The 21923-nt window shown below is 43.1% G+C and overlaps 1 protein-coding gene across 1 annotated transcript in view; it reads left to right on the top strand.

Moving 5' to 3' along the window:
- The window catches only part of PTPRT (protein tyrosine phosphatase receptor type T), a gene marked incomplete at both ends in the record, with an annotated part of 469343 nt that overhangs the window by 374057 nt on the left and 73363 nt on the right, over window positions 1–21923 (top strand). The window contains one exon of the mRNA XM_084271566.1: window positions 8186–8222. Coding sequence (XP_084127692.1) covers window positions 8186–8222 — 37 coding nt within the window. The remainder of the gene's footprint in view (window positions 1–8185; window positions 8223–21923) is intronic.

Genomic DNA, 21923 nt, shown 5'->3' on the forward strand with positions numbered 1-21923 from the left:
CAGACTCAAATGATGTACACATAGTGTAGATCAGCCATAGGAAAAGCAGAGGCCTCTTTCCCCCCTTCTGTTCTTCACTAGAATAGTTGGTGAGCTCCTGTTTTAACTTTCCCATTTCAGGCCTGTTCAGCTAACAGCATACAGGCCAGATCCAGCCTCAGCATTCATTCACCTTCCTCCCCTTTGACTCCCCTAATTTTTTTCTGTTCTCACCTGGCATGATACAACTTGACACTCTGGCCTTGTGGAGAGTCTTGAAGCATTAGCATGGCATCAGGCAGCTGGCTAGCAGAGTGTTGTTAGCACATTTGCCAGTGCTTTTGTGAATCTGAGTTTAACATAGATAAATTCTCTAAGACATCACCTCTGAAAGAGCAAAATTAGAAAAATCAATCAAAGGTGAATGGTGTAGGCTTTGGTCTCCAGTTGGGATGGTGTCTTCTATACCCAAAATGCAGCCACATGTCACAGAGGACTGTACCTCGTTTAACAGGCTAGCGATGCCAATGAACATTTGCAACATATCTTGGTGTTTTACTACCTTCATTTATCACCATTCTCCTGCAGAGTTTCTGCTGTGTGGCTGACAAGCACAAATCTCTTCAATACCGTACTGTTTTTCACCTTGGTTTCCTTTCTAGTCGATACAGTTTCCTTCCAGCACTGCTCAATTAATTCAATTTTGGATTTGCCTTTATAAAGAAAATTGTGAAATATATGTATATGTCTCTCTGTGTCTAGTTAGTTCCCCCTTGTGTGATAGTTAATTGCTAGTGAATGGATCCCCAGGGAAGAAAAGACTTTATTTGCTTAAGTACAATATAATATGCCATAAATGGGTTACGTGGATGGAAATGTAGGCTTCCCTCAGTGTTCTGGATTAAAGGCAGCTCTGATGTGTGGTTTCTGCTTTTTTCTGGATCTCTGTACCTGGCGTCACACTCTCTGCATACCAGGTGATAAGGACTCAGAAAGGATGACTTGCTCGTGCTGCTCTAATAGGAACACAAGGCTGTAAAGGTCTCTAAGCACAAATTAATCCATAGTCTGTATGCTGCAATACACAGCTCATGAGAAGCATCCTGCCAGGCAAAACCAGTTCCTACTGGGGCAAGCAATGGCCTCTTGCACTGATAATTTATATTGGTACAGATTATGTTTATATAGCCTTGAAGGGCAGAGCTACAGGGAAAAAAATCCTAGAGGAAATGTCCGGGAATGGAATATGGATGTTCAGAGGAGTACCTGTGATACCTTCTGTTTCTGGAGAAGATCCTTATGCCCCACATTTCAAACATTAGGGTATAATTTTCATCCTGTACATTGCAGCTGTAAATACTAAGTTTTGTCTCATTCCCAGAATTGTTTACAGGGATAATTTGTATTTAGGAGTTCTGGGTTTTTGCTTATGTCTATAAACCTGAGCAGCTTTGACTTTATTTGTAAAGCCTGCTAATAATTCTGGCTGCGATGTGGCATACATCTGCATAAAACCTGAAACAGTAATAATTTAGCTCAATTAAAATATAACCCTGTGTTCTTGTGCACATGGGAAACTTAACAGAACATTGCCCCTCATTTTTTAATTAGGATATTCTATAGTTTGATTAATCACTGGCAGTTGTGGAGTGATGAAACTTCTTTCCACACCTGGAACCTGCCGTGAGAAACCTTCGTGCAGTGAACCAGAACATCTTCCTGTGGAAATGTAGGGCTCTGGGGAGAGCTTAATTTGAAGAAACATTCTGTATTTGGTCAAAAAGCTTGATTAGAGGGAGGTAGAAGTGTTATAGGAGTTCTGCATTGTTTCAGCTTCTCTGTACGTGAAGGGCTGTGCTCATTTGGTGTTCTCGTTTGCTCTGCAACCATTAGCTGTGATTGTTACAGTGAAAGGAACATAATTAACAGCTGGATGCAAAACAAGTGTGGCAAATTGCTGCAAAATCAGATCACGAGCTTTTCTGCCTTCTCTTGTGCAATGTGGCACTGCTTGTTTGAGCGTTTGAATGAGAGAGCTGTCGCTGGCTGAATTCTTCTCTGTGGACAGTTGTACCAAGTTTGGTCCACGTTGTGTTGCTTCCAGGCAGGGGTTTAAGTAGAACATGTGCAAAACAGAATAGTTTTCAGCTTTGTTATACAAAAAGCTTCCAAATTGTGTGAAATTCCCTCCTAGGGACTTTTGAAAGCCAGATGCTGAACTGAAATGTGTCAGAGTTGGAAGTAAGAGGAGGGGGGAAAAAAAGAGAAGAAGGAAACAGAAGCTCCAGGCTTTGTAACTGTGGGGATGAGAGGCACTGGTTGTTACTGTTTGTTAGATGGAGTTAGGACACAAAGTGACATGGGAAGAAGAATGGACAAGTGGCTTTGCTCTCCTGTGGTGGGATCTCCACACGCGCTATTGCAGCTGTCCAGGTAGTTAACTCAGAGTTGCTGGTTGTCCTGGTGCCACCCCCTACGGATGTGTAGCTGCTGACAGAGCATGAAGTATTCCTTCTCTGAGCTTCCCCCAAGCTCAGCCCTGCAAAATGCCCATCCTTGCAGTGACATGAGGCCAGGGTGGCAGCACCATGTTACTCCTTATCACACTAATCAAAGCTAAATCTTGCCAGTTTTATTGTCCCCCTGGTGTTCTTTATCTGGATCGTTGCAGGTGGCAGTCTCTGGTTAGTGATCCAGTAACACGCTCAAATGGGGAGAATGATTGGCTGCTGTGTGAAACCTGCCTGAACTTTTGAGCAGCTCAGAAACCAGAGCATCCTAAAAATCCTTCCTGGAGTTCCAATTTCCCTCATTGAGTTAAAATGAAATCTGTAGCAGCACAGTTGCAATCAATAACTTTTGGCCATTTTTCCTCTAAATGGGAGATGAGGCAGGAGCCTTTGTAAGGCAGCTGGAGATGATGTGGGGGATGCTGCCAGCAGCTCCGCATGGTGGTCCAACAGGTGAGTGATGTTTTCAAGCCAGGATTGTGAAAAGTAGCACCACAGGAATCAATGAGAATATTATTTTTGAGGGAATGATAGGCTCTACAGAGATTCTTATTGATTTTTTTTCCTTTCTAATGACTTATACTACATGCACAATCAGACAGTTCATTATTATCAGGGGACTTCAGGCTGGATTTCTAGATGCTGACAGGTCTACTCACACAACATTCTTCGGGGATGTTTTGGAGCTGTGGATAAACCTGCCAGCAGAGAGGTGATATTCACCCCTGTGGAGATGACCCACGAACAAAATGGTGATGTTACTTTGTCTAGCATGAGCAGTGCTCTGAAAATGGAATGGCACCAAGGCTACCTGCATTGCTTCTGCGAACTGCTAAACAGCTTTGAGAAGCTCTGTGTTCAGTGGGATTTCAGGAGTACATTTTTGTTCACTTACATTTACTCCTTCTTAATCTCATAAAGCATCTGTAGAAGGACTTCACTCTTTGTAAGTCCTGGTTTTCACATCTGGTTGACCAGCCTGTGATGGAGTGTGTGGACCTGAGTGTTTTCTGGAGAGTAAATAAAATGCTGCTCCAGTCTGCCTCATGGTTGAGAGGTGTGGATCATAAAATCAGAGAATTGTAAGGGTTGGAAGGGACCTCCAGAGGTCATTGGATCCAACCCCTCTGCCAAAGCAGGTTCTCTAGGACATATCATACAGGTCGGCATCCAGATGGGTCTTGAATCTCTCCAGAGAAGGAGACTTCACACCCTCTGGACAGCCTGTCCCAGGGCTCCCACACCCTCACTGTGAGAAAGTTCTTCCACATATTGGTGCGCAACTTCCTATGCTCCCACTTTAAGCCATTGGCCTTTGTCCTGTCTCCACAGACACTGAAAAGGGGCTGCCCATTTCCCCTTGTGTCCCACACTTCAGATATTTATAAACATTGATAAGATCCCCTCTTAGCCTTCTTTTCTCAAGGCTGAACAGCCCCAGTTCTTTCAGCCTATCCTAGTAGGATATTCAATGATTAACTATATGCCATTGAAATAACTTTCTGTTGTCAATACTAAAAGCCCAAACCACTTCATTAAACCTCCCTTCTCTAAAAGACATGGACACTAGAAATAGCTGTTAATTGGAAAGACAGTAACACGGTCAAATAGGGAGAATGATTGGCTGCTGTGTGAAACCTGCCTGAACTTTTGAGCAGCTCAGAAACTAGACACTAGGTTTAGCTTAGTCTCTCAGAGAACCAGCAGTTTCTTTAAGCTAGAAATAGAAATTATGGGGGGGGGGCGCATTGACCATGCACATTTACGTGCCCTGGATTCATTTTGAAGACAGCAAAGAGTTGGCTTCAGTGGAATAAAAAGCCCCACACATGATCTATAAGTCCCATGAAGTTGGGCAAAATCTGTTGAGGACCTAAAAACTAATTCCTTAGGCTATTCAGAGGACAGGACTATGGTTCTTATCCTGCAGGAAGCAGGCTGCCAACAACCACGCTTGGCGTATAGAGCACTTACTTTCAACTAAAGTTGAAACTCAGCCCAAGGGGGAGATTGGTAATTACTTGTCTTGTCTGAGCCCCAGCAAAAATTAAAATTGCCTGTCCCCAGTCTGAGCTGCCTGATGAAGCCCTGCCTGGTGCAGGGCAGCCCCAAATGGAACGTCTGGGGACAGCAGGTCTCACCGGTGCTGGCAGGTGGTTCTTCAGACAAGACATGCACTGCTTATCTAATGCAAAGTCATAATAATAGTAAAGGAAAGAAAAAACGTTGTGGGTGTGAAAACAGATGGATGAAAAAGCTCTGCTGCTTTTATTGTTGCTCGTAGTCTGTAAACAGCAAGCTGTCATTTTAAAAGAGAAAGGAAAAAAAAATCATTTGCCCTTTTAGGTTGTGAAGATGCAGCTGTCACATAAACATATGTCCTACTGGCCTCATAGCCCCTTTCTGCAGAAAATTGTTCCCATCCATACACTAAAGAGACAGGCAGAACTTGTTATCATCCAGTGTACTTCAGTGAAATGCGCATTTAAATAATTAGACAGCATCAGCTCCCTTCCTTTGGAAAAGAAAGAAACTAACTGTATTAAAAGAAGGTTTAAAAAAAACCCCTGAAAATTCAGGGGGATGCTGAACCAGCTTGTGGTTTGTAGTTTCAAGCCTGTGTGCATGGGCTGTGTTGGCACAATGTGTCGACACAGTCTGTGTTCTCTTCAGAGGGTTTCCAGCTCCTTCTGACTGTAGGTCCCAGTCTGCCTTCCAGGAACAGTCTGCCAGCACTCTGAAACAGTCCTCACATGGTCCATGGTGCATGGACTTAAAAATTTAGCCAGGGTTCAGCCTGGAGTAAAGGGTACACTGTAATTATCTTTTATTCTTATGGAAGCTCCAGCACACAGACTGAGATAAATATGTTCTGGTAAACATGTAGTTGGGCTTACCAGGCAGCAAGCTTTCTGGATACAAAGTGTGTTGGAAAGTGAAGGATGGCTCGAGAGCTCTAGGACACATTCATGCAGTGTTCTCCTGTTCCTGGATCTTGGTTAAAATATGCCAACGTTATTCTGTTAGTGTTTGGATATAAGATGTCTGCCTTAGCTGGGCAGTGATAAATAGCCAGAGCAGTAGTGCTACCAGGACCTTACAGTAAATTCTTCTTGTGATTTCAGACAGAATACAAACCTGACATTTTATACTCAGTATATAGGATCTTGGGCCATCGTTAGGATGGTTGTAGACATAAGGTCTTGGAAAACATCTGTGGAATCATAGTATTGAAAAGAACGTTCAGAAACAAGACAGACATTTGAAATTTGGGGAAATGCTTTTTGTTTTTCTAAAACTTTTTTCTATTATCCCTTTAATTATTTGTCTTGCAATTGCTTTAAGCCCTCTGGATGATTAGTTGGGAATGATGTACATTGTTGATTCCTGCTTTACTATTGGATAAGCAGAAGCATCTTTCTTTACCATGGGTATGCAAACACCTTGTCCGAATCAAGTCACATGTTTTCAGATAACAAATGTGTTTGTGGGAAAATGGTTTTACTGGGGTTTTTGGAAAAAAAAAACCTACATGTGTTTATTCCATTTCTTTGGAGAAAAGCTCGTACAAACTCATGGTTCTCAGCACTGATAAAAAAGAAAATCAAGGAAATTGAAAGAGATCTTGTTTTTATGAGACACCACAGAGATGAGTGGTAGGTTGATCAATGAGGTGATCAATGAGGTAATCAATGGAAGTCGATGGATTAATCAGCCCTAATCAGGACTATGGACTATGTTTCAGGCCTTTAAACTTTAGGGTCCCTTATAGCTGGATGTCTGGAGTATGTGTGGGTTTCTTTTATATTTTACTTCTCAGAAGGCACAATTTGAAATGAAGTTCTGAAGCCAGATGTCTTGGCCCTCTAGTGATTGATTGCCTTCGCTTCTGTCAGTGCCAGATCGTGGTCTTCTAATAACTATGATTGTCTGTGGGAAACGCAGCAATTAGTAGCTGTAGATGCAAACAGAACACACTGCATCCTGTCTTCTCAAATTACCCGGTGGGAGGGTAATGTGCAGGAATGTGCACATGGTCAAATGAGATCAGTTACAGCATCATTAACAAGATTTCGGGTTTTGTTTTCTCACCTCTTCTTTTCTCAGCATTGACTAATTTCTCCGGCTTTTTGTTGCACTTTGAAGCTAGCAGAAGGCAGTAAATCCACAGGAAAATGTTCCACAATGAAATGTGAGCAAGTGTCCACCTACTTTTAGACTGCAAAAATGCTGTCTTGATATTTTCTATTCATTTTATTTTTCACTGCTGATTTTTCCAGGTCACCTTGTCTTAGATTGTAAACTACATCTGAATCTGTCTGTCTTCTAATTCCCAGCATTATGTGCTGAGGCTGTGTGCTGAAAACAAAGCTGTGTTTTTCCTGCTTCATATATCATCACTAGCAATAAAGATTTTGGATTTCCAGAATACTTGGCAACTTGAGCTGATTATACACAAGGCAGAGATGAATGTGGAGCTCTGTTGTGCGGTTCCATTGACTTTGCAGTGCTGATGGTTGTACAGGTTGCTCAGAGGAGTGGATTTTTGAGGGAGAAGAGTGGTCCATGCACCTTTGGTTTGTTGGCATAAAGACTGACTCTGCTCAGGCTGCAGAGGGTTGGTCACAGATGGAACAGGCTTTCTCCATGAGCAAATTCAGACTTTCAGAGCGTTGATCTTATTGCTTGAGGACAGAACAAGGTGCTCAGCAGTGCATTTGCTTGGTTGTTGTTTCCAGAGCATCCGTATTAATGTAGCATTGTTAGACACTAATTTATGCAAGTATTTGTTCCACCTGAGACGTGTAGGAGAGAATGTAAAGACATAAAGTGCCACGAAAACCCTGCAGCAGATTGCTGCCTGACAAAGTCATCTTTTTAACCAAAGCAACACATTAAGATTTGGATGGCTGTCTTGCATCAGACATAGGCAATCCATGCCAATAAGGGCTGTAGGATGCGGAGCTGGGGATACCAGAAAGGGATGTGCTTTCAGTGGAGGTGGTCTGAGAAGGCTGCCGACTTTGAGCTTTCAGTGAAGCCAAATACAACACTGCTGTTCCTATCCAAGCTCCTGTTTACGCAGATCTGTGGGCTCTGAGGTGGGTTGAACAAAACCGTTGGGTTTCATCCCAGCTCCGCGATGGAAAACTGCGGCGGTGTGGGTAGGGCTTGAATAGCTCATTTGGCAGCGCTAGCCATACAGCATGCTGGTCTGCTTCACATACATATCAGAGAGCTGAAACATTCAAATGACTGCTTCTGTGTCTGTTTGCCATGTGTTTAAATAAATACTCAATTTTCAAAATTTGCAGTAATGGTGCATGAAAATTTGATGTACAGTTGCATGTGCTTTTGACCCAAGGCTTGTCTGCCTGTTACAGATCAGGTCATTTAACTGGTAAATTCTATTAGTTCATCAGGCAGTTGTGCGGGACCCATCACTCACACATCAAGTGTGGAAAAACATGTTGTCACTCTTAACTTCTCAACAGTTAGAGAAGCAGCTGTATGCAAGTCCATTAGCACAGAGGGTTTTAGGCAACTGAAACTGTTGGTGGCATTATCAGAGGTGAAGCATAAGAAAAACACTTACTCGGTGTAGTAACCTCATTAAGGGAATGTGTGTTTACATAGATGTGCAAATCACACACCTTGATGTTTTTCTATATATTTTTTTTTTCTTTATTTTTCAGGAAACAAAAATCAACTGTGTCCGTCTGGCAACAAAAGGTATGTGGGTCTCCTTCTCCTGGAAAGCTCAATGCCAGTCATGTAAAAGCTGCAGTGGTGACACAACTTGATTACAGTTACTATTCAAAGAAGAAGCCCCTTTGATTTTTTGATTTTTTTTTCTTTTAAAGATGATTGCAAAGACAGAACAACAATTTCCAGAATGACTTCACTATGTGTGCACTCTGCTGGGGTTTTTTTTAAAGCAGAGTATCTCTCTGTGTCTCTTCGTGGTTCCTCCTCTCCCTCATTCGATCGACAGCTTTCCCATCCTGAGGACTGTTCTTGCTATTGGCAGAACATCACTGAAAAAGCAACATTAGCTTCCTATCAACCTCATTCTCCCCACAACTGTGTAAAATAGATAAGTAAGCGGGGCACAGTTCTTACCTTGCACCATTTTCATGGTATAATTCAACAAACTAGTAGATTTCTTATTTTCGTTATCAATTGCAAAACACAGACCAAACTCACAGGTCAAATAGACCAGACTAGGCAAACCTGATACAAATACTGTTGAGATGGAAGGCTGCCATCCCCAGGTTGCTTCACAAGGTGTGTAGTTTTTGAGGGACCAACAATGACAATGTCTGGGTTCCTTCTTTACATTTACAATTGTTTTTAATTCTTGTGAGACTTCAGAATTGCCCCAGGGGCTCCTCTGGCAGCAAAAGTGTCAGAACCCAGAACAGAGGAGTAGCTGTAAAAAGAGTGTCTATGCTTGTCTAGTCTCCAAATGAGCTGTAAGGAAATGGTAGGGTCGTTGCCATGGGCCATGCTACAGGTAGCTCTCCAATTCCCAAACTAGTTACATCTTGTGCTCTCGCTGCTTTGCTGTAATGTGAACAATGTGTTGCTGCCTGTGGAGTCTTCGAGAGTTAAACAGAATGAGAAGAAACCCGTGGCGACTTGGTTTTTTTTTTTCCCCTCCTTTGAGGCACCATCCCATTTTTCCCACTCTTTTCACTCCTTTTTGTCTTATGGCAGTGACAGAAGTTAATTACTTGTAGGCACTTTTTCCTGAATCACTTCTGCATCCTCACTTACAGAGGAACTGGGAGGGCTCAAAGAAGCCCCAGCAAACAGTTGTTGGGGAGTAGGCAAGGACTTTTGCCATCTTTTTAGGGAGACCCCCAAAAGGCGGTTCCAAGAAGCCATCCACTGGGATGGCAACTGCTGCATGAATTTCCCATGCAGCTGTCTTTTACCTCTGAGACCTGATAGTCAAACAGGTGGGGCTGTAAGCGGTTGTGTCACCACTGAGAGCCAAAGAGGATTAGCCATTTCTCCCCTTTCTCCCTTTCATCTGTGGCTCTGGTGCTCCCCATATCCCTCTTGTTGCTTTCCTTTTCTGAAATTTCCTCGTAAAATCTTTATTTAATTCATTTTTCTGGGTAACAAACATTCTATGTGTCTCAGTCTCCCCTCCTTCCCCTTCAGTTTTTCCAACTGGTAGTGACGTGACCATTTCGGGTACCTTGTTTTGGCTTTCTGGTGGTAGGAAGAGAAAGACCAGGACTGGGCAAGGCAAGTCTGGGTGAAATGAGTGTTCCCAGGTTATTCCCAGAGCATGACTGGAGGTCTCTTCATGGGATCAGAGAAATGGGATTAAGTCATGTTTGAAAACTTGTAGTTTCTTCCATTTCAGCCTTTCCTTTTTCTGGAGTTGATGGAAGAGTGTTGTCATGCTAGCAGGAAAGATACTTTTGCTCTGTGACTATTCAAAGAAAACCAAAAGACACGTGCAGCTCAAGAAGCCCCATCCTGGTGTGACCTTTTGATTTGAACTGTCTGATCCGGGCACTTTAGAAAAGTGTTTGACCTTGAGTTGACTTCTGCAAACAGATTTAATTTTCATTAACCTGTTAGGTCACCTGGGAGAGTCAATCAGCTACCCTCATTCTGTCGTTTCTGAATGTCATCTCTTTTCCAGAAAAGAGCTCTTACTAATATTAATTTGATAAGAGATATAAAAGAGACGGGGAGAGCCTGAGGGTGCCTGTAGACACTGGGGTTTGTGATTTTATTCTTTAGGATTTTCCTTGATTGACCTGAATGCAAAAGGACAAGACATGATGGTAGCAGTAGTGTTTATTCTCACTGTTGCACAGGGTATTACTTTCAGTTTATAGGCAGATACTTTATTTCTGTGTGTGGAATGGGGAAATCCCTGGGGAGGGTTCTTTTTTCCTTCTCCTCACTGTGAATCACAATGTGGTCCATCTCTGTGCCTGACCATTAGCAAGGACATGGGAATACGCACGCTGTGGCTAATTTCATGCAGCTTTAGTTTTTCAAAGGTACAGTGTTGGCTGCAGCTCACCAGCCAGGTAGCATCACAAGCGAATTTGTAGTCTTGGTTACGTACCAGGATCTTCCATTGGTGGCACCTGGGAAGTGCCAGCAGCTGAGCAATAGCTGAACAGTGTGGGTCTGTGGTTGGGAGCTTTCCCATAGTTTCAAGTTTTTCTGGATGTCATGAGGCTGTAGTCCCACCATACGTTAACCCTGTATGGATGGAAGGACAGAGCCGCCCCCTAACCCGGCCCCTGAGGAGGGGTTTTGTGTCTGCCCTCTCTCTGCTCTCAGCAGACAGACACCCTCACGGATCTGTAATTACATTGTGACCTGATCAAAGGCTGATAGCTGTGGTGTTCGAGCTGACCTGCTGTGTCTGTGCTGTCTTCTGTCTGCTCATTATATTGATTACCTTTAATGGCACTGCCCTGTATTCGCCTTTTCATTTGTATCGTTGTCTTTCTGAGGAGAGGAGGAGTGAATCCATAGTCTGCCTTGAACAAAGTCCTCGGAGCTCCTAGCAAAGATACCACTGTGGTGTCTTGGATAAGCGTGAGGGAAAAACCAAACCAAAACACCTTCTGGAGTCAGGGCTGATCTCAGCATTGGCAGCTCGAAATCTCTACTTTGAGACCAGAGAAAAAGCTTGATTTGTTCTGTCACAAGGCAATAGCTGCACACTACTTGTGCCAGACTAAATGCTCATTTTGGGCTATAGGCCTACTTTTTCTACTCCTAGATGTTTGACACTGCAGTAGCTCCATTAACGTTAGTGAGACGAGTTCTGATTTACACCAACTACAGGATTAGGATCAAGACACGTTACAGTATTCTCTCAAAGTACTGGATTAACAAGGGCACTAAACGTGAGTGTGGGAGTAATTAGGTAATAAAATGTGTTAGGCAGTGTGTTACTGGGGGATTATAACACATCTTGGGTGTTGCTGCAAGGCACCTGTTCAGAAGCAGAGTAGCTTTAATTACTTGAGAGATGCATGAGGCTGTTCCACTGTAGCTACTTCAGCAGGCTGGGAGGTAATTTGCTTCGTGTGTCCCATTGCCTTGAAAGCAAGAAAACAAAAGTAGACAATCCTTTAAAAGTGTCTTTAGTCCATTAAAGAGAGTTTTGGAGGTTTCCCAGTTTTATCTCCTCCCATTTTAGCAAGAAAGGGACTGTTCGGCTCAATCCATGCAGGAACAACTTCCCATCTCTCCTGATGGCACACACTTCTGCATGGTTTTCTGCATGCTGCTCCTTCTCAGATGAAATTGATTCTTGTGGTAGCAAGAAAGATCTCTCAGATCTTTCTGTATTTGTTTCAGCGTTGGGGCAGGGAGGTGTTCATGGCCCCCATGGTCATGCCACAAGTAGTGCATCCCCCAAAGCAAAGCTAGATGGCCACCTGTCCAAGCACATTTGTTGAGCAGGTTTTTTTTTTTCCATCAAGTGTGTCAGTGTCAGAGTTGGCTGACACCAGTGGAAAGGGGCAGTGACAGGGACACACCAGCAGCCTTTGCTGTGATGACATTTGGCAATCCATCAGAAAGCTCTCTGCGTTTGTCCAGTCTGTATAGTCATTTCCTGTTTTGCCAGCATGTTTTAAATCCACAAGCATTATTAACCTCTTGTATCTACGTATGTATTTATTTTCAGGTTCATTGGTCTCAGCTTTCTTACCACTTCCAGCCATAAACATCTCTCCTCACATGGGCTACTCCTCTTTTTCAAATTACTGGAGTAATGTCGTCTTTCACAGCATTAGTCACTTGGATACATATCATTAGCATAAAACACTCTTTAAAAATAAGTTTCTAATTAAACCCCTATTTACCAGCTCTCTGCCATACAATTTTCATTCAGCCAGTTTGTTTATTAGTTTTGCCATTTGGTTTCCTTGATAGTATTCGTTTTAATATGTCCCATTCTTTCTGAATTAACTGACTTATTCTCCCTGTTTTAAAGCAACATATTTATATTGACACTTTATTAGAGAAAATTGCAACCTCTTACCAAGAGAGAGCGATTACCTCTTGTATTCTTAAAGTGCATTAAATTAATTTCCCAGTGTAATTGAAACCAAGGCAGAGGGCTCATTAATGGTTCCTTATCTCTTGATACTCATTTCTTCTTTCTTTAAAATGTGAGTTCTTGCAAATGAAAGAATGGAACTTTAATAATCATTATGAGGTACATTTTTATTTGTTTCCCTTTTTTTTTTTCTCATGCATGCTGCCTGGGAACGATTTTGCTTGTTCTTAGCAGTAATAGGTAGGCAACAGGTGACCACGCGAAACCCGCCCAGCCTCTTGAGCACAGGTGATTATCAGCTCAGGAAAAGGAAAACTGTTCAGTCTTCCATAAGTCTGAGCCGCTTCGTGACTTCTTGTTTCACCTTTAGTTTGCATGGGAAATGACTTGAATGGTTATTCTAAGTACAGTACAATGGGGGCACTCCTTCCATGGCACTCCTCAAAGTGAATGGCGATTAACAGTTGGACTTGATGACCTTAAAGGTCTTTTCCAACCAGAGTGATGCTATGAGTCTCCATTTCTATGAGTATGTGTCTGTGCAGAGGGTCACTTGGAGGTCCAAACACTGCTTAAATCTTCACAAGAGCACTTGAGCATGACTGAAGAGCCCTGCAGATCCCTTGCTGGCCCTCTGCAGAGGCTGAATGTCTCCCTGAGCATGCATGGAGGTGGCCTTGCACTTTTGAATTGAAGTAGCTATGGCATTATCTGGGGCTGAATATTACACTTATTCTTAGACAGCTTAGTCCTGCTGTGGAAGAAATGATGAGAGGAAAATGAAGGTTTGATTCTGTAAACCCTCTGTGTAGAAATTTAAGCTGAAACCAGAGACTTTGCAGAATTGAGCCTCAGTAGCACCAAGTAACGTCATTCACAGATCACCAGTGGGGCACGTTCGTAACTTCTCAAGGACGTTGCAGTTTCCATCAGAATGAACTTGGAGGTCTGTGTGTCATAAACTTGCCTTGTAATATGTAACACTTGAGAAATTTTAAATACAGATGGTAAATCCCATCAGTCTGGGGAAAGGGTTGCTTCTGCTTTAGCCCATGTGCATGGAATGACTTACTGGGCTGGAACAGAGTTACCTGTGATTGGCACAAAAGGGAGGGAAAAGGAGGGTTGGGTTTTTCAGTTATGTTATGGATTAAATTTTTGTAGGAATGTTCCTCTCCCAGTTATTGCTATCTAGTGATGACTTCCTCGCCCAACAGTTACTGCAAGAACACGTCAGGGCAGCTGTAATGATACGGGGCCAAAAAGGTGCTGGGACTGCTGTGAAGTTCAGCTGCTTTTAAGTCTGTGAGAAAGGGTCCTGGTTTTTTATAGCACATCAGCACTGGGAAGCGGGAATTTCCTGGAAGATGAGTGCATAACAACCTTCAGACCTCAGAAATGAACCTGGGTCTAAGAGGTGACTGGTGAAATCGTGGTTGGGGTTGAGGGGGAAGAAAAGACTGCAAAAACCAGTGGAAAATCAGGAGGAAAGAAATCCTTCTGTTCACACACAGTTGTGCTGCATATGAAAACTGTTCATTTAATAGCTCTTGCTCCCTCAAATTCATTTGAGAAAGCTCTGTTGTTTTCTGAAATATATTCAAGTTTTGTAGACAGCTAATGTATTTTTTAAACAGATCTAATCCCACTTCAAATCTGTTTGTTATTGCATTTTGTCTTCTGATACGCTGGAATGTTATTCCTTTGACAGGTTTATTCTGTTTGGTGCTATTTATTTCAGAGGGTTTTATCACACTTTTTAAGTTGAATGCATGAAATTATTTTTTTTTCCTTTTCCTCTGAACAAGTCTGTGCTTTCTAAAAGTTATTTTTTAAGACAAATCCTTGTATCATCATAATTAATTGTTAATGACATGCTTATGTTGCTGTTACTGAAAAATGTTCCCCGCTGGGAAGGCAAAATTTCTGGCGTGTGGATCCCACTTAACCCAGTGAGCATCTTTACTTTCATTGAATTTCATACTAAGACTTCCATAAAGGGATTTAAAATGTCAGCTCTGGTGGCTTCCTTAGCCCAGGGAACTTGTGAGCCAGCTTGGAGTTAGTTAAGAACCTGGTGCAGAACTGAGGTCACAAGCGCACTGAGTTTGATAACCTCAGCCCAGTTTCCAGAGGACATTGTCTACTCCAGTGTCTGCTGCACTACCTTTACCTTGGGCTCCCTCACTCAGATAAGCAGTTGGAGGGGAGAAGTTGGGAGAGGCACAGTGTTGAAGGTAAAATTTGAGCTAGATTAGCAGCAGCAGGCTGTGAAAATATCGCCACTGTAATTTGAAGCATCCATGGCTGGGCTGCACTGGGTCACATCTGAAAATAAGGGTCTTTAGAAACCACCAAATATGATTGATTATTGCTGTGTGAGCCAAGTCCTCCCAGAATCAAAGCTGGCAAGGATTTACCCGAAGTGCTGTGGAGGCTGTTGTCCCCCTACAATACCTGCCTGGTGGGAAAGGATGCTGTTGGCTGTGTGTTGTGTCTGTGGCTGGTAGGTTGCACAGTCACCTTTGTTTGCAGATGAACCGGTGGCCAGGCAAAGGAGGGAAACAATAGACAGGCAGCAGCTGGACATTAAAACCAGAAGTGACAGTCGAATCAGAATGCATTTGTTTTGGTTTATTTAGTTTTAACAGAAGGAACAATGCGTGATGACTCGCTTGTGACATTCAGAGTTGGGGTTTTTTCCCCCCTGTGTTCTGCTTGAAGGTTGGCAGGAAGAACCATCTGAATGTCCCCAAAGCCTCCTACACAGGTGGTGTGGGCCGGGGGGCAGCCAGGGGAGGAGAAGCAGGAGGAGGGCTGTTCTGTTTTAGAAGACAGCAGTATTGCATCCTCCTAACCCTCATAGGCTGACACCAACTTATTTGGGTAGTCAGTATTTCTTCTCCATTTCCCTATATGTAGGGATGCTTTCTAAGGTGTATCAGCCACCGGTCGGGTACCGTGGATCACGTAGAAAGCTTTTCATAAACAGATTATTGTTGTCAGTGTCCTTAAATAGCACTTCCAAAGGCATGACAAGCCCAAGGCTATTACAAATACATGAAGCCTCTGTTTCCTTACATAGATTTTTAAGTGAGACAGTGTTCAGAGCCAGGGTTGTAATTAATGCATTAGCTTCTCAGTTTCTTCCAGGAAGTTGGACATTTTAAAAGCTATATGATAGCATTAGGATATGTGGCAGTGTCACCAGAGAGGTAGATGTAAGAGAGTGGGATTTCATAATGCTGCTGTGAAGAAGTTGACTAAAATCTTCATTCACTACATGCCTGAAAGTGCTGCCTGAACTTGGCCAAGCACAGAAAGCTCCCTCATGTTTCCTGCAGCACACATCCAGCGTGTATGCACAGGTTTCCTAATGTGTTTGGCCATATGACGCCCTTTAGGCTGCAAAATGGTGAGTATCCCCCTTTGCATGTCGGTCAGTCAGCTCGGGGGTGAAGTCACAGAATCACAGAATCATAGGGGTTGGAAGGGACCTCCAGAGATCATCGGGTCCAACCCACTGTCAAAGTAGCTCCCCAGCTCGTATTGCACAGGTCGGCATCCAGAAGGGTCTTGAATATCTACAGAGAAGGAGACTTCACCACCTCCCTGGGCAGCCTGTCCTAGTGCTCTGTCACCCTCACTGTGTAAAAGTTCTTCCCCATGTTGGTGTGGAACTTCCTATGCTCCAACTTGCAGCCATTGCCCCTTGTCCTGTCCCCACAGACACTGAAAAGGGGCTGGCCAATTCCCCCTGCATCCCATATTTAAGATATTTATAAACATTAATTAGGTCCCCCCTTAGTCTTCTCAAGACTGAACATTCTCAGCTCACTCATGCTAGGGGAGATGTTCCAGGCCCTTAATCATCTTCCTTGCCTGTCTTTGGACTCTCTCTAGGAGATCCCTGTCCTTTTTATACCAGGGAGCCCAGAACTGGACACAACACTCCAGGTGGGGCCTGACCAGGGCAGAGTAGAGGAGGATCCCCTCCTTCGACCTGCTGGCCACACTCTTCCTAAATGCATCCCAGGATCCCACTGGCCCTCTCAGCCACCAGTGCACACTGCTGGCTCATGGCCAACCTGTCATCAACCGGGTCCCCCAGGTCCTTCTCCACGGAGCTCCTCTCCAGCAGGTCATCCCCCAGCCTGTACCGATACAGTCGGTTGTTCCTCCCCAGGTGCCAGACTCTCCACTTGCTTTTGTTGAACCTCATCTGGTCTCTCCCTGCCCAGCTCTCCAGCCTGTCCAGGTCTCGCTGGATGGCAGCACAGTGTCCTGTGTGTCAGCCAATCCTTCCAGCTTTGTATCATCAGGTACTTGCTGAGGGTGGATGCTGTTCCCTCATCAAGGTTGTCAATAAAGATATTAAACAGGACTGAAGTCTTACCAGGTGTGGTGTTTGTAGGCCACTGTGGTACTTGAAGCACCTTTGACCAGCGGGGCTCAAGAGGTAGCCTTACTTGAGCATTCATGTTATGTCCACCTCTGGCTTTGCAATTTCTGCAGCTGTGGATTTTTAATGAGAGCCGTGATGAGAGTGGAGTAACTGCTTAGGGGGACTGGCTGGTGTAAAGGTTAATTAGTTTTTGTTCGTAGGGTGTGATGTGTCTATTACACATCCAGAGCATTGTCATGCACTGTGAAGATTTTGCCTGTATCAGTCGAAAGTTTAATCTCCCTGTGTCTCTTTTAAGACTGTACAAAAGTTAATTTGCATCTACAAAACTGAACTCAGAATATTGGGGACTTTACTTGTTTTCCAGTTTTATAATTTCAAGCTTGTTTGTAAATAGCTCCACAAAAATGGATGGTTGAAATGGAAACATGCTATGACCCTCTGAACCATCATGTCACTTGTAGGCATCACAACAGCTGCTCTTTATCTGAGCTCTTTCAAGTAAATGCTAATAAACTTTCTCATTCTTGAGGACCATATATCAGCCTTTAGCACAAATTAAGTGCTTCTCTTCTGAAGAGAGAGGAAGCAAAACATGAGGGGAAAAGAAAAGCCTTTGTGGTGGATTTACCTGGGATCTCCAGAATCAATTACTCTCTTACTGCTATTTTTTAATTCCCCTTCAGTTTAGTAATGCTAATCTTGCTTCCTCACTGTGTGTTTACCCTCATCCTCTGACTGATTCAACCTGTGCATGATAATCCCTCATAGAAATTCTGGTCTGTCTTTCTCTCCAGGTCTGCTTTGTTTTGCTGCGCTCTATGCTTAGAATATGGTTGAAAGCTTTTGGCTCTCATCACTCTCCCCATTCCCTTTGAGCTTTTTTAAAGAAATGAGAATGTCTCATTGTAGTCTTAAGCCCGCGCTGCTTGCAGTCTCCAATAACCAGTGGCGGAAAATCAGTGTAGTGATGCGATGTGCAGCGATACTGGTGGTGGTGTTCCTTTTTTTAATGAGTTGCAGTAAAGGAATAGCCAAAGTGGAATCTTGTCTTTCAGATTTGATGAGCTGTTTCACTTCCTTGGCTTACAATACATGGAAGCATTGGCATCGGGCATAGCTTTATTTTAGTCCCAGAGCTGTGAAATACGCTGCTGAAGGTTGCAAGCTAGTCTGCCTTCCACAACCCATGCATGCAGAGGGCTGTTGCTGGGTAGTGCTGGCTTCCAGGTGTTCTCAATGCAGATGGAAAGCAGTGCCCTCCTACCCTTTATCTTGATAATATCAGTTGTGCAGGTAGCTGCTGGCCCTTGAGGTTGGGTCTCAGAGACTGTGTTTCGGAGCTATAGATATACATAATCAGGATCTGAAAACATAAGGGAAAACATTTCTACCTGTAGAGATACTGTAATCATTTGTAGGCCACTGGCATAGAAAGCACCATAGAAAAGAAAAAGAAAAGGAAATCATGTTTACAAGTGATTTGAGAATAACCATCTTTTGAAAATAAGCCTCTAGGTCTATTAGGAATTTTACATTCAGCATGCTGCCTGGCCATTATGTGCTACAAAGAAATTATTCTGATTGAGCAGCTCATTTTAACTCGTAATGACTTTGAGCCTATTATTTTTCATTAATTTTTCTGGGTTAAATAATGCTTTGAAGTAATTTTTCTGATTAGCTTTTGTTTCAAGAGTAACTTTCTATCTGAAGAAGCTGCATTTCTAGGTGTTACATATCTGAAACCAAGCCTAGTCTTTGCCAGACTGACTTGTTCCATTTCTGGACCGTTCCTGCCCTCTGGCCATGGCTGAACCCCCGTCATTTGTTTGCTGCTCTCATTTTGTCCCTTCCTCATTTACACGTGCACTGTTTGGGCTTTTTTTTTTTTTTACTCCTGGGTATTTGACCCAGCTGCCTTGATCACCACCGTCTGCTTTCTCCTCTCCTCCTGTTGTGACATCAGATGCTGCTCTCCAGTATAGTGACACAGCCAATCAGCGGTCGTGGTACCTCTTTCTTTATGCCTCACCAGTTGGAAATCTGACATAAATACTCATCTTTCCCTCCTGCCTATGGCTATTTTGAATTCTTCCTGTCAGTTACATTTCTTAATGCAATATCGTGATTGGTGCTTTAAATAAAGAATGTTTTAAACTCCATTTTGTGAAACAGGTTTTATAGTCGAAACTTACAGCATCAGTCCTGCTTAGCTACAGGCAGTCAACCATTCTTTCCTGGATGTTCTTCAGTGTGCCACCTCTATGGAGGAGGTCACTTTATATCTGGTGGCTTATTGTTTTCAAATAATATATCTGTGCATAAACTGCTGGGTGAAGATCTTTCACTTGACTGCCATTGCTGTTCCTCCCTCTGTCTTTCCCTGTACCCCCATCCCCATCTATAAGAGATTGTGTGGTCTGATGGAGATAACAGTCCAGAAGTGTCAGTCTTCAGGTCTGCTGTTAGATGTCTGTGATGCCAAAGACATATTCTTAATCTTTTCAGATATTTAAAGTAAATAATTTATTACTTACCTTGTGTGAGCATTAAGAGGATTTAAAGTACATATGGGTATTGCTCTAGGAGTGTAGTGCAGCATGCAAATGCTTGATGCTAAGTGGATGATTTTTCACTTAGCATTTTGAGATTAGTCTCCCCTTTACTTGGTACTGGCAGAAACTTGAGTTTAGGCTGTTGGAATCACTTGCAAAACATTTTCCAGTTCTAAGTAGCTAAACACATGATTTCTGCCTTGTGGACAGAAACACTTTGATCTGAAGAAATGATTTCAATGGTTTCACTCCAAAATACAAATGGCAGCTCTCTATACTAAAATTAATTTTGGATTTGAAACTTTTTGTCCTTAATTTATTGGCGATTGCAGGGCTTGCTTTAACCATGATCTGAAGCAAGGAGGAATTTAGAAGGTTGAAAGCTGCAAGGAACTAGCACAATTTGCAACCATGCTTCCAGTAGTTGCACATTACTGAACTGATCTGGGGTCTAGGTACCTGAGAATCCACATCAAGATAGCTGGATTAGACTTTAACCGGAATCAGATCCATCAGTGCTTGGTGATCCATAAACATGACTTCTTGTGGACTGATGAGGTGGACACCTCTGGCAAGGTGCCCATCTCTTCTCTTTGCGTCTCAGTGGCATCAGCCAGAACACGATTTCCAATGGACGTGCTGCTTGTAATGTATTCTGGCCCACTGCAAGATGCTGGATCTCTGTCTGAGAACTTTGAAAGGGGTTATGAAAACGAAGTCAATGAGGTTGGTGAGAAAGGACTAAAATCTTCAAATAGCCGTGGGTGTAAAATGGAGCAAATGCTGATGCCTGTGAAAGTCAGGTTCGTACCTCTGGACAAGCTTCCAGGAAAGTGCATTTTGTACAGTCCATAAATGTGTATCTGTGAGAGTAGTAGCCTGGTCTAGTAGCTAATCATAGATAGGGACTCAAGGGATCTGTGGTCTTTGCTTCTCTGGCACTGTCTTCTATCACTTGCCTTCCTTATTAAGAAAGTAAGCTTAAGGCAGAAAATTGTCCTACTTCATGTTAGGGGGCTGTAATGGGGTCCTGGCCTCAGTGGGGCTCGGTGCCACTGAAATAGGCACCGTAATAAGTGGCGACCTGTTCTATAACCTGTTTTTCTAGTATCCAGCTTGAGTTATAAGGTGCAATTTGTCGCAGGACCAGGGGTGGAAGTAACCACCAGAAAATATGGTTCTAGTTTATTTTCTTTGCCTTTTAATGTCAGCGGTATAGAAACATTTTTCAGAAGGAAAAGGCTGGCCCCTCAAGTACAGTAGTGCAGAGCTTTCCAAGTGTATTTAAAGATATCTGTATGAAATGGCCATCTGAGCAGTTTTTATGGGCTCCAGTGTTTATAGAACTTCAGAGAAACAAAACCAGTTCTAAAGAAGCATTACTCTCGTGAGCAGCAGAATTCACCTTCTGCAAGTAGAGTAACGGCTCGCGGACCTTCTACCAGAACAGAAATGTCCTCCTTACCTACAGCTGGTGGTGGTGTGGGTGGGAGTACAACCAACCTTAGTAGGTTTCGGCATCTACAAGGTTTCTACACCAGAAAAACAAGGGACTTCTGTGGTAATGTTTCATTGCAAAGCTCTAAGAATCCAAGACCCAGGGATTTACTGACACTGTCATGCTATCAATTCCCAGGCGCTATTAGCTGAGACAACTTACAAATGGTTGGACTAGTAGCCTAAAGGAATTGTTGGCCTTTGCCAAGATGGATAGAAGGAGTTACATAGAAGATTCAAGTGAATCAGTCACCACAGTGTGTAGGTGCCAGGATGGATAATAAGCCTTTATACTCTTTCTAGAACTGTGGTAGTCTACATTGGGAGAAGAAATACCAAATAAAACTACACTGACCACTCGTTGCCTGTGGTAACAAGCCTGGCAAAATCAAGCCGGTCTAGTGGAGTAGAGTATGGAGTTGACAGCACATTCTTATTTTTTAACATGGCTCACAATTCATGAAGCTATTCAGATGGTACAAAAATGGAGGGGCTGTGATTGTGTTGTTTAGAAAATAGAAAATCATTCTCCAACACCTATTATTTAGGATCATGGGAGTAACTGCAACTCAAGTGAAGGGTAATTTGGAGTACTCCTGAGTTTCACTTCAAATGAATACAGAGTTTTAACCATTTTGGGGGGGGGAAAGATTGTACCTTTATCATTTACTTTGTTGTGTGATAGTGTCAGCGTTGCCTGTATGATGGCATGTAGCTCACCTCTTGGGCAGATTGGGTCTGAAATTGTAAGAGATGTTGTCAGATTAAGATGGTAATAGGCAACTGATATGTTATTTTATTTTCATGCTCAGGAGTCCCATTTATGCATTTCAGGCATGTACACAGAAGTAACCAGTGAACTCTTAACTGAATGGGAAAATTGGTGGATGCAGCAGAGCAGTAGAGTTGTCAGGGAC

The sequence above is a fragment of the Gallinula chloropus genome, assembly GCF_964237585.1.
Source record: "Gallinula chloropus genome assembly, chromosome: 16".
Classification (NCBI taxonomy): domain Eukaryota; kingdom Metazoa; phylum Chordata; class Aves; order Gruiformes; family Rallidae; genus Gallinula; species Gallinula chloropus.